At 39.9% G+C, this 14,737-nt stretch overlaps 2 protein-coding genes across 5 annotated transcripts in view; one reads left to right on the forward strand and one right to left on the reverse strand.

Moving 5' to 3' along the window:
* Positions 1-5,167: 5,167 nt before the first annotated feature.
* Positions 5,168-14,108, reverse strand: LOC105489219 (pre-mRNA processing factor 38B). 3 transcript variants are annotated; one of them, XM_011753913.3, is made up of 6 exons: positions 13,543-14,108; positions 10,628-10,696; positions 10,198-10,349; positions 10,055-10,115; positions 7,513-7,736; positions 5,168-7,187 (listed from the first exon to the last, which is right to left on the reverse strand). In XM_011753913.3, exons 1-6 carry the CDS (start codon positions 13,816-13,818, stop codon positions 6,329-6,331), a joined length of 1,641 nt encoding a protein of 546 aa, XP_011752215.1. In that variant the 5' UTR covers positions 13,819-14,108; the 3' UTR covers positions 5,168-6,328. The 3 variants fall into 3 exon arrangements, with proteins under 3 accessions (XP_011752215.1, XP_024650967.1, XP_024650965.1); XM_024795199.2 differs by having other exon boundaries at positions 10,041-10,115; XM_024795197.2 differs by having other exon boundaries at positions 10,618-10,696.
* LOC105489218 (HEN methyltransferase 1) overlaps positions 14,108-14,737 on the forward strand; it is a 42,890-nt gene continuing 42,260 nt past the window's right edge. Inside the window, exon 1 of one of the 2 annotated variants that reach the window (XM_071068239.1) lies at positions 14,108-14,430. The gene's annotated coding sequence lies outside the window, so the exon portion shown is untranslated. The remainder of the gene's footprint in view (positions 14,431-14,737) is intronic. The other variant, XM_071068282.1, reaches the window with a different exon arrangement.

The raw sequence follows: 14,737 nt of genomic DNA on the forward strand, positions 1-14,737 counted from the left end.
GTAAGACAACTATGCATCTTGTCCGCTCTTATAAGGACTGCCCAATTCTTAGTTTTCAGTCAAAATGCTGAAAGAAGCCTATCTGATTCACTTACCTAATTCTCAACAAACTTCTTGGGCTGAGCCCTTTATACTAAACTACTTCATCAGCTAGCCAAAGGAGGCAGCATCCATATGATTGGCATCATTTTTAATACGTTGTATCACTCAGCGTCCAGTCCAGAGACAGAAAACACACAGTAATTCCAAGAGGGAAAGTTTGAAACAAACAATTATTAACTAGTAATGGGGTTAACTACTAAAGGTAAAGAGAACTCTAAAAAAAATACAGTAATAGTGGATGTAGGGAGCAGCCACTACCTCTAGTGCTGAGGCAGAGGACCCAAGAAAAGAACAAATTTGGGGGAAGTGGCCGGGCACAGTGGCTCACATCTGTAATCTCAGCACTTTGGGAGACCAAGGAGGGAGGATTGCTTGAGGCCAGGAGTTCGAGACCAGCTTGGAAACACAGTAGGACCCCGTCCCTATGAAGAAAAATAAAAATCAGCCAGTTGTAGGGGCACCCGACCATAATCCTTCCTAACCACTCAGGAGGCTGAGGCTGGAGGATGGCTTGAGCCCTGGTTGAGTCTGCAGCGAGCTCTGATTGTGCCACTGCACTCCAGCCTGGGTGACAGAGCAAGGCTCTAAAACAACAACAACTGAAAAAACAAAAAACAACAAACAAAAAATGAAAACATTGGGAGACGTTCCCTTGCAAGACTGAGATTCAGACCTTGTTGGCGAGGGTGCAGTTGTGAAGCTGAAGGTTGGAGCCGGAGAGCAGACGTGTCAACAAAAGTAGCTAGGAGGCCACCCACTGGGGTGCCACTGAGACTTACTGGGAAACCTGTGAGGTCCTGCTGAAATTCCTGGGCAGCTGCCTGCTGGAACACTAGCAAACTTGCTGGGAAGCTGGCAGGGGGACTTGTGGATGGGGGAACTCCCACTTCTCTCAATGAGACGCTACTGAAATTTGCTGGGGGATATGTATTGCTGGGTGCTCTACATGCCAGTGGCCCCTACACAATGGAGAAGCAAAAAGAAAAAAGAAAGCACACGTCTCTGCCGCAGCTCCCTGCAGCATGCTCCACTGACAAGCTTAACATTATGCCAGCTGGCAACGGCAAAACGTTTAAAAGGCCCAGCCCAGAATCACGAAGCAGGGAAATAAAAGGTGAATGTGGAGCTAGAAAATGTATAGATAACTGGCACATCCACAAATCACTGGCTGTCCCTGCACAAGTTTCGGCATAACTCATGGATCACTTCATTCAGGACATGTTCACTGAACCAGTACCTGGACTTGCTGGATGAGTGTTGCATTTAAGACATTCCCTCTATTGGTATAGTCCAATATCCAGGACACCGACTTCAAAATTTCTAAATAAGAGGGAAGGAGAAGACAAGAGGTCTTCCCTTGCATTTGCTCAGCAAGCACTGCTTGTTTTCACTTACATTATATGTTTATTTTGGATGTCAGGGGTTTACAGCTGATGAAATTTGTTGGAAGGCGGGGGCAGGGATGTGTGTGACTAATTGCACTGACTCAAGAAATAGAGAAATAATTCAGCTTCAGAACGGCCAGAAGAAGAATCAGCCAAGGAAAACCACCTGAAGATTGGTGGACTTTAAGTACCTGCAGATCAGGGAAGCTTATGTGAGGATTTCTTTGCAATAAGTAGTTCCTTTCCCAATCTTTGTGGCAAAACCTCAGGGCTTACATGAAATACTGTTAAGGTCAGTTCTCTGTTTATACAATAGGCTGAAAAGGCACCCCTCACCCCCTAACAAACACACCTGGATACATATCTGTGCAACACATTGTGGATCATGATTATGTAAATAGAAATTCTTTGAATATCAATGCTCTGAGAAATCAAATAACGGATTTTAAGTCAGCCATGATGCTAACATTTTCCAGTTGTGTTCTTGCTGTCATGCAGTTTCCCACAATAACAAATGTTGATAGACAATGGTCCCAATAAATGCCATTTCAGAGGTATTTGCAAAGTGCTGTGGGACTTTATAAGACGGAATGACAGAGGGGGAATTTCACAGAGTGACACTACCAAGAAGCGTTTCCTGCCACATGAAATCATCTCTACTTAGAGGTCCTATAATTTGGTCATTCAAGGCTGATTTCAGTATTTACGTAATAGAATCAAACTAGGGCCAGAATCAACGCCCATCAGTTGGCCAATATCACCTGAGAATCGGTCAACTAGTGTTTGAGGTTGCACGTTGGCATCAGTTGAAAGATGTATGAACTGCCAGTAGTGGGACCTCATCTCTACTAACCAAAAGCTTTATATTCATAAAGGACAACTTTTAGGGAAGAGAATTAAGTGAATACCATTGCCATTTTTTCTCCCTCTGCACCTTTAAGTGAAAAAACAAAATAGATATTGCCTTTGGAAGTAACCGCCTAAGTACTCTTAGGAACTTAAATTTCTGGTTTATTATGCTATTAGTTTCCAAATGCTGTACACCTAAGCATAGCTTAAAAAATATCAGTTAATGAGCAGAACCAAAGTCCTAGGGCAGTTTGTGAGTTCCTTTGAAATTACACACAAATTTTAGGGTACTTTTTTTTTTTTTTGAGACACACTCTCCGTCACCCAAGCTGGAGTGCAGTGGTGAGATCTCAGCTCACTGCAACCTCTGCCTCCCAGGTTCTAAGCGATTCTCCCGCCTCAGCCTCTGGAGTAGCTGATTACAGGCGCGTACCACCATGCCCGGCGTATTTTGTTTTTATTTTTTGAGATGGAGTCTTGCTCTGTCGCCCAGGCTGGAGTGTAGTGGCTTGATCTCAGCTCACTGCAACCTCTGCCTCCTGGGTTCAAGCAACTCTACCTCAGTTGCCCAAGTAGCTGGGACTACAGGTGTACGCCACCACACCCGGCTACTTTTTGTATTTTTAGTAGAGACGGGGTTTCACCGTGTTAGCCAGGTTGGTCTTGAACTCCTGACCTCGTGATCAGCCTGCCTCGGCCTCCCAAAGTGCTGGGATTACAGGTATGAGCCACCGCACCTAGCCCATACTTTGCATTTTTTAGTAGAGATGGGGTTTCACCATGTTGGCAAGGCTGGTCTCAAAACTCCTGACCTCAGGTATCTACTGGCCTCAGTCTCCCAAAGTTCTGGGATTACAGGCATGAACCACTGCACTCTGCAGGGTACTTTTTTTTTTAGACAGGATTGTAGCTTTCATCAGATTCCTAAAAATTGGGCCCAGAACTCAAAAGTTAAGAACCACTGCGTTAGAGGAACTGAGAAACTAAACCAGAGTAAGAGATAAACAGGGCAACATTAAAATGAACATTTTATATTAAAAGTTTAAGATTGATGATATACTAGCCCATGTATAGAATTTAATTGCAAACTGAACTTTAACAGGCAAAGATATTAATACATGCAAACGTGAAATCATTTCAGTGAGTTCAAAACTGGATGGAGGATGCTAATTGTATTAAGCTGTATTAAATTTTTTAAAAATTATACTTTAAGTTCTGTGCATAAATTACACTTTAAGATACATGTGCAGAACACACAGGTTACCTAGGTATATGTGTGCCATGGTGGTTTGCTGCACCCATCAACCCGTCATCTACATTAGGTATTTTTCCTAATGCCATCCCTCCCACCTCCGACAGGCCCCAGTGTGTGATGTTCCTCTTGTGTCCCAATGCTCTCGTTTCAAGAAATGTGAGATGTCTTTCATAGCCACTTGTTTTCCCAGTTTCTTAGGAAGCCACTCTCCAAATAAATCATGCATATATATAGCAATAACTAGCACAATTTACATGTTCTCACACCTACCATAATTTTCCTCAAAAGCAAACATATTTAAAAATCATAAGGGCCGAGCATGGGGGCTCACACCTGCAATTACTGCGCTTTGGGAGGCTGAGGTGGGTGGATCACGTGAGGCCAGGAGTTCAAGACCAGCCTCAGCAACATGGTGAAATCCCATTCCTACCAACAATACAAAAAATTAGCCGGGTCTGGTTGTGGCATGCACCTGTGGTCCCAGCTACTCAGGAGGCCAAGGTAGGAGGATCACTTGAACCAGGGAAGTGGAGGTTGTAGTGAGCAGAGACTGCATCACTACACTCCAGTTTGGGTGACAGAGCCAGGCCCATCTCAAAAAAACAAAAACAGAAACAAACAAAAACAAAAACACCACAAGAAAACAAATGTAGTGACTATCATCAAACTATCAATCAAGGTGATAGTTCTTTCACCTCCATTTGAAATTATTTAAATTCTTTCCACATTTTACCTAAAATACAGTCAGATAAACATTTCACATGGAACCATATCCAAAGTAGTAGCACCATAATTTAGGTATGCTAAAAATGGATTTTCAACACAAGACAAATCTAGTGGCTTTCATATTATACAATATGTTTTCTAACTTCTGGGTGTCTATAGTACTAATTCACTTGATGCTCAATTTAAAACACAATGGAGCTTTCTTAAAAAAGAAAAAAGTGTATCATTTTTTGATGAATTCATTTAATGAGATTTTTCTAAAATGGAGTGGTACAAATGTTAAGCCCACATATGGAGGACTCTTGCAAGTGTACTCGTTTGCTCCATTTAACATTTTTGCAAGGTGGCTTCTAAGTGCGCATTAGTTGGCCAGTATAACTAGTGAGATAAAACAAACGTCAATGTGCGTGCCAGGTTCACTACACTGTCAGAATACTCAGTTTTAGCCCTAGCACTGACAACATTACTTTGGGCCTCTATTTTCTTTTCTAAAAAGAACTGGGTGAATTATCTTAAAGAATTTCCTCCAAGTCCAAATTTTAAAAAATGCTAATATATTGTCCAAGTAAAAGATATCCCAATAAACATCTTTGACATGGAACAAATTAATCAAGTGACACGTAACCACTGACAAACGGAACTGCCATTATCAAGAATTCTAATAAAGATTATTGATTACCACATGCCCAATCCCAGTTTCTGCATTTCTTTAAAATTCACTTGTCATCTGGGAACTAAGACATCCCTGTACACAAAGTGCGACTCTACTGACGTTTCATCAATTTCCACAATAAAAACATGTTTAAAAAAAAAAAGTTAACAAATGGGGGAAAAGCCAAGACCCAGGATAAAGGATTTAATCCAGTATTTATTCCACACTCATGATGGTTCTCTGTAATCAGAATACAAGTCATAAGAACAATCTATCAAATTTGCTGATAGTCTTAAATAATGCAGCACAGCATTACTTTTAATACTCCTCTGTTCTAGATTAAGTTTAAAAACTCAAACAGCAATCTCCATTATCAATAAAAAAAGTTTGGAATTTTAAAAAAAGGACACTATATCAAGCTGTTTCATAATTTAAGGATTTTCCATTTATAAAAATGCTTTGGAAGCTTGACGCTTGAATCTGTTTCTCTACTCATTTGCCCCACCCTCTCCCAATTACATGTTAGTATAGGGTTCTGCAAGAATGCTAGGCTTTAGACATTAATTTTTTTCTTTAATATAGTACTTTAAAATCTGAGAAAGAATTCAAGAAAAAAGGATTACATGTCATGTATTTTTTCAAATAAAAAAGGAAAACTAAGTGAATAAATTTTAGGCATACTAAGTGTCCCTTTGAGGTAGAATGCTAAAAGGACTTTTGATGAAATCACAGCCTAAAAACCTCTGCATCAGAAACTAACTTCTCATAAATTCTCTCTAAAGGTAACTGTGGAGAATATTAAGTGTAACATATTAACAAGAGCCTTCCAAGATAATATACAGTGGACAAAAATGTTAATCCTACAATGCTGCCTTCATGTACATGGGCAGCACATATTTCTCCTACAACAGACATCCAAGTTCCATTCTCAAAGTCTTTAGCATTCTATTACGAAAAGCACAGCCATGCTAACTTCAGTACACAAACCATAATCCCACACCTACAAAACAAAAATAGATTAGTGGCAGTTTATTGCCTTATACAAATTTAACCAACATGGCAACCATGCCAAAGGAATTAAAACATTTTCAGGACATATGTACAGACTGTACATTTCAAAAACAAACAATAAAAATGCAAGAACAATCTGTGCATCATGTATCAAACTTAACAATTGGGTGAAAACACCAATGCAATAAATGGAATTACAAAGGCACTTCCCTACACAAGAGGAAATGAAAATGCAGCCTACAGGGAGAGCTTGAGGAGTGCGAACTACTGCACAATCTCAACTTGGGGGAAAAAAAGCAGATTTAATCATTTATAGGATTCAATGTGATCCACTTTTACAAAATATTTTCACACAGTCTCATCTTTGTTTTTATGCTGTTTTTCTTGGCTCTCTCGTTCTATACTTTGGCTCCTTCGACGATCATGTTTGTCTGACTGGTCCTTACTATCACTGTGATCTCGTCTGTGGGAACGTTCTTTGCTTCCACTACGCTTTCTAGATTTTTCTTTGCTGGGACTATGTTCCCGTTTTTTTGATTTTTCAACACTGTCAGTTCTTCCTTGACTGCCACTTCGACTTCGTTTATTTGATTTTTCTTTACTTTCATTTTTATGTTTACTTGATTTCTCTTTGCTTCTACTTCTACTTCGTTTCCCTGCATTTCTACTTCGACTCCTACTTCTGTGTTTCCTTTCTCTGCTTCTGCTTCTACTGTGTTTTTTCTCTTTCTTGGAATCTTTTTTGTCATCTCTGTGCCGCCTATCATCTTTGTCTTCTTTATGTTTCTTCTCTTCTACCTCTCCCCTACTTCTCTGTTCCTTGGACCTTTCTCTTGATCGCTCTCTCTCTTTTTCTCGGTCATTTCCTCTTTCCTTATCATAGTCACGATCTCGTCTTCTACCTCTCTCATTTTCTTTCTCTCTTTCTCGATCCCTGTCCCTTCTATCCCCTTTCCTATCACGACTTCGACTGCGACTTCTATGCCTTTCCCTACTTCTGCTGCGCCTGCGTTCTAACCCCCGGTCAATACTTCGGGATCTTCGCCGTTCTTTCTCCCTTTCTTTGGCTTCACGCTCTAGTCGCTGGCGTTCTTTCTCTCTTTCTAATTCTCTGTCAAAACTAGAAGACCCATGGCCCTCCCGATGATGACTTCTACTTCTTGATCTTCTTGGGGACCTCCGTGGACTCAGAGATCTCCTTGGAGACCTAAGGAAGGCGGAGGGAGAAAGAAAATTTCAATGAATAAAACATGAAATTCTTTTCATAGTAATTTTCAACAGCATTATTTATTCAGGTCCTCATGCTTAAGTCCATGTCAAGAATCATCAAAGCAAAAAAGTTTATTGTTCTCATTTACAGATGCATAATGTTACAAAAAAAGCCCTGAAAAGAAGAAAATAATCTTTGGGGGGTAAAAGTGACAAACTAATAAAATGAACAGTAAAATTCCTAACAACTTACTATTTCTCAGAACCATTAACTTTGTATAAAACATATATAAAAAATAAGCATAATTCAAGAGTGACATTACCTTGAACGTCTGCGTTCAACATGTCTGTCTATTTCCTCAGCACCTTCCTTCCCATCTTTCTTGATTTTTCTAGGTCGGGTTTTAATCTGCTGATCAATATTCTTTTGAACTGGAACTGGAATTCTTGGAAACAAGGTAGAAAACCACTCCAGTTTTGTGAGAAAAGATCGTAGCATTTCTCCAATGGTCATTACACAGCCTCCACCAGCCTTCACATCTAGGTCCTACAGAAACACAAAAGATACCCTAGCCGTCAAAAAAAGTATTTCCATATATACATTAATACTATAAAAATATTACCATCTTTGGAATCTCAATATAAAAAAAACTAACAGAAAAATTTTATTTTCATATCCTAATCTGACAATGAATGAACAGAAATATTTGGGCTTAGTGTGTGCATGCAGGTGTGAACAAACCCTGCAGCCTCACGGGCATAAAGGGAACTGATCTCACTCAGTTAACAATATGAAAAAGCCCCTTACATTTCTAAATTATGCGGAATGATTGACTTAAATTTACATTCCACATACCTACTATGTATTTATTTCTGTGGACATATTTGCACACATCATATACCTTGCACCATAACCTAGCTACATATCATCTACTTTAGATAATTCCTGTCTAACGGTTATCTTTTAACAGCTCTAATATAAAATGAAGCCCTAATAAAACTGGAAGCAATAGCAAACCAACTGCCATGAAGCAGTGAGGTTTCTAATTTAGTTATGTAGAAAATAAATAAATGAACAAATAATTGGAAACGCATAATCCATGATGACCATTGTCTCTGAAAAGGGTCATTACCGCATGAAGGCCTTCTTGCTATGCCCTCTCACAGCTCAGGACATGTTAGTCAGCTATTGTCAGTCCCAAACCTATAGTGCAAGCACACAAGGAAAGTGAGATTTGTTATCTAAACAGGAAAACAAGAGCTAAAGGTAAAACTGCTTGCACTCACACACATTTAAGTGTTCAGATATACAGTATATCCAAATATAATCGCTGCAGATATCTAAGGAAGAAAACAATAAGTTAGCTTAAATAGAGGACCTCAGATTTGTAAACACAATAAAAAACATAAAATAGAGGCATCCAGAAACAAAACCAATACAACACCAATTATGATGAGGAACATGCTTTTTTAAAGACAGAAGGGAGAAGTGCTTCAGTATGAAAAACTCATCTAAAGATAAAAAACCCTTAAAGATTGTGATTTAAAACACGTTTTGCTTCTTCTGAGTTATTAAGTAACTCAGTTAACTGGCAAAAAAAAAAAAAAAAAAGAGTAGAGAAAAATAAAAATTCTCCATGTCTAAATGAGATCTTTTTTTTTAAGGTGTGCATGTAATAACAAAACACAATAGATTTCCATTAGAACCATCCTTAAATTCAATAAATTCTTTGGATGAACTCTGTAAATAGACTACTGACATACAGCACTCAAAGTCTTTATGAACCTTAAAACACAAAATAGCAGAGTGGGTAGACAAATGGACAATACAGCTCATCATTTCATTTTTGAAATGTTGGACTTCACCATGTAAGTAAATTAATGCATATATGACATTTTGTTTTGAGAAAGGGTCTTACTCTGTTACCCAGGCTGGAGTGCAGCGGCAATGATCTTGGCTCACTGCAAATTCCACCTGCTGGGCTCAAGTGATCTTCCCACCCCTGCCTCCCAAGTAGCTGGGACTAATAAGATGCATACCTATATGCTCAGCTAATTTTTAAACTTTTTTTTTTTTTTTAGAGATGAGGTCTCACTATATTGCTCAGGCAGGTCTTAACCTCTCAAAGTGTTGGGATTACAAGTGTGAGCCACCATGCCCAGCCAATGCATACACAATTTATTTTTTATTATTCTCCTCTAGTATATGCATGCATATATGATTTAAATCTAACTTAGTATTTCAGATTTCAAATTAGGGAGACTCAAATTACAATTTTAAAAAAAATTCTTTTTTAAAGGTACATGTGGTGTACTAGGAGTCAGAAAGCTAGAATTAAAATTTTGTCACCTTGAACAAGTCATCCAAACACTTAGCCTATTTATGTAACACCCAGTTCTTCAATTCAGCACTTCTATGCAAGTGGGAATACTGATATATGGAAGAAGTTAGAGGGTGAAGAACTGAAATGTTCCAGAAGAAACAAAAGCTACAATTAGTATTCCATGTGCATGTATTTTATTATCACCTCGATCTTGAGCATGCCCCATCTTGAAAAATCACTATTAACTATACAATTCAGGATCAATGCAATACACAGAACATAATTAAGAAGTGAAAAATTTCTAATAATTACCAAACACATTTAAACAGTTTTAAAACAAGAAAATAAAACTTCAGAAATTTACCCTGAAATATATAAAAGCCATCAGGTCTCAGTAAAAGGACATTAATTCCAAAAGTATCTGACTGAAATAAATTTAACTACAGGAAATTCTTGAAGACATTAAACCACCAATAAATAAAAGATAATAAAAATATGAGAGTAATCAGAAGAAAACAAATTATTACCCTTGTTGACATACCTCTTCATCATCAAGGAAGGATTCAAACCAGTCCCATAGATCTGTAGGGGGCTGTGTATATCTAGAATTACAAAAGACTATTATTAAACATATGTGAATTAAAATGAGATATTTCCTGGAAATGTACATAAATGCACGCTCACCTTATATACATAAATCCAAGAGCTCTAATATATGGAGAGTCTGTGTGTGTTATAAGACCCATCACTTGCTTTCGAGTTAACTTCAGGGTAAATAATTTGTATAACAGGCAAAATGCTGTAGAAACAATTCCTCCTGTTCCAACACCTCGAACCTTTAGGGGAAACAAGAGTTAAGAAAAAGCAGTAAAATAATTAACAGACTCTTAACACCAATTGATTAATCCTGTTAGGTATTAATAACAAGCCATAATCCAGAACTAAGAAACAAGCATTAAAAAGTAACACTTTTCTAACCCTATTTCACTGAACACTTGAATTTAGATTAAAAAAATTGTCACTCAAGTATATAATTGACAGGCCTCTAGTTCTCTAAATATAAACTTAGTTATCAGAAACAGAAAAACTGAAAAATGCACGTACTTCTACTTACCCCTCCGCACATCCCTGTCTGGCCCGCTGTTTTCCTGCTTCCTTTCTCCCATGGTTCAACGTGCGTGACCTGAAAATAGAAAAGAGGAACACAACAAACATTCATACTTTGAATTTGTTTAAAAGCCTGATACAAGTATACCCAAGTCCATAATAGAGCAGCTCTTCCAAAATTATTTTGGCATTAAGTATATGTTTACTGACATTAAGTGTGTAAATCATTTTTGGAAAAACTGCTTAGACATTTAAACAACACCCAAAAGCTACTAGGGTTTAACAAAACCTTAATAGCTTTGCAGAGGAGAAATCCCACTAAACTGGCCTTATAAAGAGCTGATATCTATATCTGGGAGTCAGAAAATTTCTATAGTCTCCCTTGGTTGCAAAAACTATTTGGTAATATTTTAACTTTGATAATATTTGATAATATTTTAACTTATGAGTTGCTTTTAAAACATTTTCCTTTAAAAATGGATTTAAGTCTCCAATTTAAAGCAAAAAGTATTAATGAAGTTTAAGCATTAATTTGAAATACTTGAAAATACCTTTAATAGTTCAATTTTATTGTAATTTAAAATCTACATTATAAAATTAAGGAAAATTACTGGAAAAATCTCTAAAACAGTAACAGGTTACTTGTGATGCAAAATTATGGAACTTTTTATTTGTACATTTTTTCCACCAGGGTCAGGTTTATTCCTGATTAAAGATAAAATTACAAAGGCCACACTTACAGAGATCATTGTTGTAATTAAGCTTCAGCCTAATTATGTGTGAACCAATCCAATTATTCCCCAGAATATAAGTTGTGTCAAAAACTGAGTGTGACTAGTCACAGGCATATACTAAGTATCATCAAAGATGATACAGTATCATATTTGCTATAAGGAACATCTTACAAAAACCATTCCTTATCTAAAAATAGCAACAACAACAACAAAAGAATATTAGCTCTATAATAGAATCCAAAAAGGCCTTTTGGGAAGACCCATTTTTGTTTTTTTAAAAACATACAAAAAAAATCCTGTTTTTTCACTACGTATTTCTAAAATTCTATTTCCACCCGCACATGGTAAATTTTGTAGTCCTGAATAATGGCTTCAGATAGAAAATCATGCATTTAAGTTTAAGCACTACACTATTTCGCAGTGCTTTAACGTTTCCTTTACTCCCCACAGACTGCTATGTAAAAGATGTTTCAATTCCTTAAAAGCTAGCCAAAGTCAGGGTTGGATGCATACAAAATAAAATTACAACGTTGGAAACTTACATATTTCAGTGAGTATTTGATCTGAACGTCTTAAGTCCTGATAATATTAGTAAAAAGCTGGGTCTATTAGTTTTTTAACGGAATTTAAAAACAATTCCTGGTAGAATCTTGTTTCAAAACACATTTGAAACTTAAAAACGAGACTTTCCTCTATTACATTAACATTTTGCCTATGTTAGAAAACAGAACCTGCCGCAAAAAGAGCAGGAACCCAATTTTCAACTGCTTAAAGTTTACTGCATAAATAAAGCTAAGGATTAAATGTTATTCACCATACTGTATCCATACTAAAAAGGTCTTACCTTTTAAAAGCTAAAAAAACTAATTCATAGAATTATAATCAGACCTACTCTCGTAAGAGGATTCCAAATTTATCTGTGTACTTTATCAACCCAAAGTTGAACTGTATTCCTCAAGATATGTTTTCTATAAAAAGCAACTAATCTCTCAAAATCCTTCAATAACCTAATTACTCAACTGGGGGAAAAGGTGGGCAAAACGAAAGAGAATGTCCTTTTGTTACCATCTCTACACATACGTTCAAATGACAGAAAACACTTTGTGTGGTCTGTCGAGTTTTTAAAAGTCAATATAGACAAAAATGGATTGTATATTAGATGCTCCGGATAAAATATTTAAAGACCATTAAGGCTATTATTAATATTCTTTAAAATAGAAATTAACCTTTGGAGGCCTGGAAGGTATTTTTTACACTACCTAATTTGCAGGGAACTGGAAAAAGCCTACCTAATTGGTGAAGGACCAAAAGCAATGGCCAAAAAAAAAAAAAAAAAAAAAAAATCTAATTAGCCGTTCATTTAACCAGGGAAATGCATTTATGGCGATTGAGCATGATTAATAGTGCATACCTCTACCTGCGACCCTGGGCTGCTCCGAGCCTCGCTGCAAGACTGAGTCAATCCTGCTAACGAAACAAGAACTGAGACAAGAGTGCAGTGAGGAGGCGCCAGGTGAGCTCCCCAGCACAGCCAAGCCAGCACCGACCCTGCCGCAGAAGCCCAGGGCCCAGATAATTCTAAATTAGCCCAATGCACAGGTGGCTGAGACCTCTTACTCCTGACTTCCTGCTGGGAAAATTTCCAGGCCTTCTGTACACCTCTTGAAATGGCACCTCTCCACCCTCATCCCCCCAACCCCACCCGACACACACGCACTGACCATTTCCCTGTCTGGATCGGATAGTGAGTACCAACAACACGAGGCCAATACTGAAGTCATTACACGCCCTGGCCAGGGGTGAGCGGGAGAAGCACCAACAAGTTGGCGCTCAGTAGATCCACGTCAAAAGGAATAATTTTAAAGCTGTAAACTGGAAAGGCTTCTGTTACTCTTTCCTCCTCTCCCCAATCCCTCTTGCCGAACTCCCCCCAGGGGTGGGCAGAAGGTTGGGGGAGGAGAGAGATCAATAGTGGCGGGCTCTCCCGGCTCTAAAAATCTAAAATGGAAACGAGAGGGCGGCCCCAGTCCGACCCCTCCCAGAGAAGACTACAGGCCGCAGCTCCCCCTCCGCCGAACCACCTTCCCCCACCCACAAATCTTCAGATTTCGGGGGCCGCCTTCGCCCGTTTCCTCCATACCCCCTCTTCCGAACTTACCCCCAAAGCCAAGGCCTACACGCTTCGTACCTTAAAGTAGATCTCGTCCACCACCTCGTGGTAGGTCTTGAGCTCGTAGAGCTGTACTTTGAAGTAAGGCGACGACAGGATGTTGGTCAGGATCATGGGGTTGAGGTTCATGGTCTTCTCGTTGCCCCAGAGCGGGAGCACATTGCCCTGCTTGCCCGAGACCGCCGGCTTGGTAGCGCCGCCGCCGCCGCACTGCTGCTGTTGCTGAGCCGCAGCAGCGGCCGCCTGGTGCTGCGGCTGCGAGTTGCCTGTCAGCGCGGGGCTGTTGTTAGCCATGTTGCGGCGGAAGGAAGGAGGGAGGGAAGGAAGGAGGGGGGGGGAGGGGGCCAAGCTCGATCTCGCTCTTCGGGACAACGGTCTGGGACCCTACTCCATGGAACGTCGTCGGGAGAAGGGGCCGCCTTGCTGTGCCCCAGCCGGGCAAGAGAGGGCACCCAGGGCGCCGACAAAAGGACCCCGGGCCGAGAGCAAACAGCGAAACCCAGTCCGCGAGAACTCCACGCAGAAGGGGAGCCGGCGGCAAGTGAGATCGATCTCTTCCGCCAACTGCCCCTGGGAACAAGATGGCGGACCCGGCGGATATGACGCCACGCACCCCAGCGTTCCAAGCTGAACTGCCGGCCAATCAGAGACGCCCAGGTGGGCTGGAGCGTCCTCTTCCTAGTTCCCCGCGTTCTCTGCACCCTGAAGTCGCTGCAGTGACCTCGCTACCTGACTCTTAGGGGATTTCCCCTGAGAATTTGGGGGTCGGGGGAGAGGGTGGTAGGCTTAATCCGTTGTTGTTGTATTTTGACTGGGGGCTTGATTTCTTTTGTCGAGAGCTGAACCAGAAAGGGTTCGCATGGCTGCGATGTGCTTGCTAATATCGTGACTCTTGACTCCTGCAGAGTATCCGAGAGGGTCTCCTGGCGTCTGTTTTAAGGTTCTCTGGAAGGGACAATGGTCAGGGACCCCAATCCTCCGGGAGATTCTGATCAAAGGTCACGTCCTTCGCCAGCCTCTAGTGTCCAGCCAGAGGTCTTAAATTTATTCAACCGTAAGATTGAGATAACATCTGCCTGGGCTGTTGAGAGCACTGAAAAAGCTAATATACTTGTGGCGCTTAGTAGACTGTTCCAGGCATCTGGTAGGCGCCTTTTCTCCCTGCTCTGGATCTTTCGATTCTAGGAATGTGTTCGGAGTGGTAAACATTGGG

This window comes from Macaca nemestrina, chromosome 1 (assembly GCF_043159975.1).
Source record: "Macaca nemestrina isolate mMacNem1 chromosome 1, mMacNem.hap1, whole genome shotgun sequence".
NCBI lineage: Eukaryota > Metazoa > Chordata > Mammalia > Primates > Cercopithecidae > Macaca > Macaca nemestrina.

What these genes read in the sequence shown, in the direction of transcription:
- LOC105489219 (XM_011753913.3), bottom strand. Translation starts at nt 13,818, where the DNA reads ATGGCTAACAACAGCCCCGCGCTGACAGGCAACTCGCAGCCGCAGCAC. An exon ending in AGACAGGGATGTGCGGAGGG is followed by an intron (nt 10,350 to 10,627) that starts GTAAGTAGAAGT and finishes TTTCCCCTAAAG; the next exon opens with GTTCGAGGTGTTGGAACAGG. An exon ending in GTTGAACGCAGACGTTCAAG is followed by an intron (nt 7,188 to 7,512) that starts GTAATGTCACTC and finishes CGCCTTCCTTAG; the next exon opens with GTCTCCAAGGAGATCTCTGA.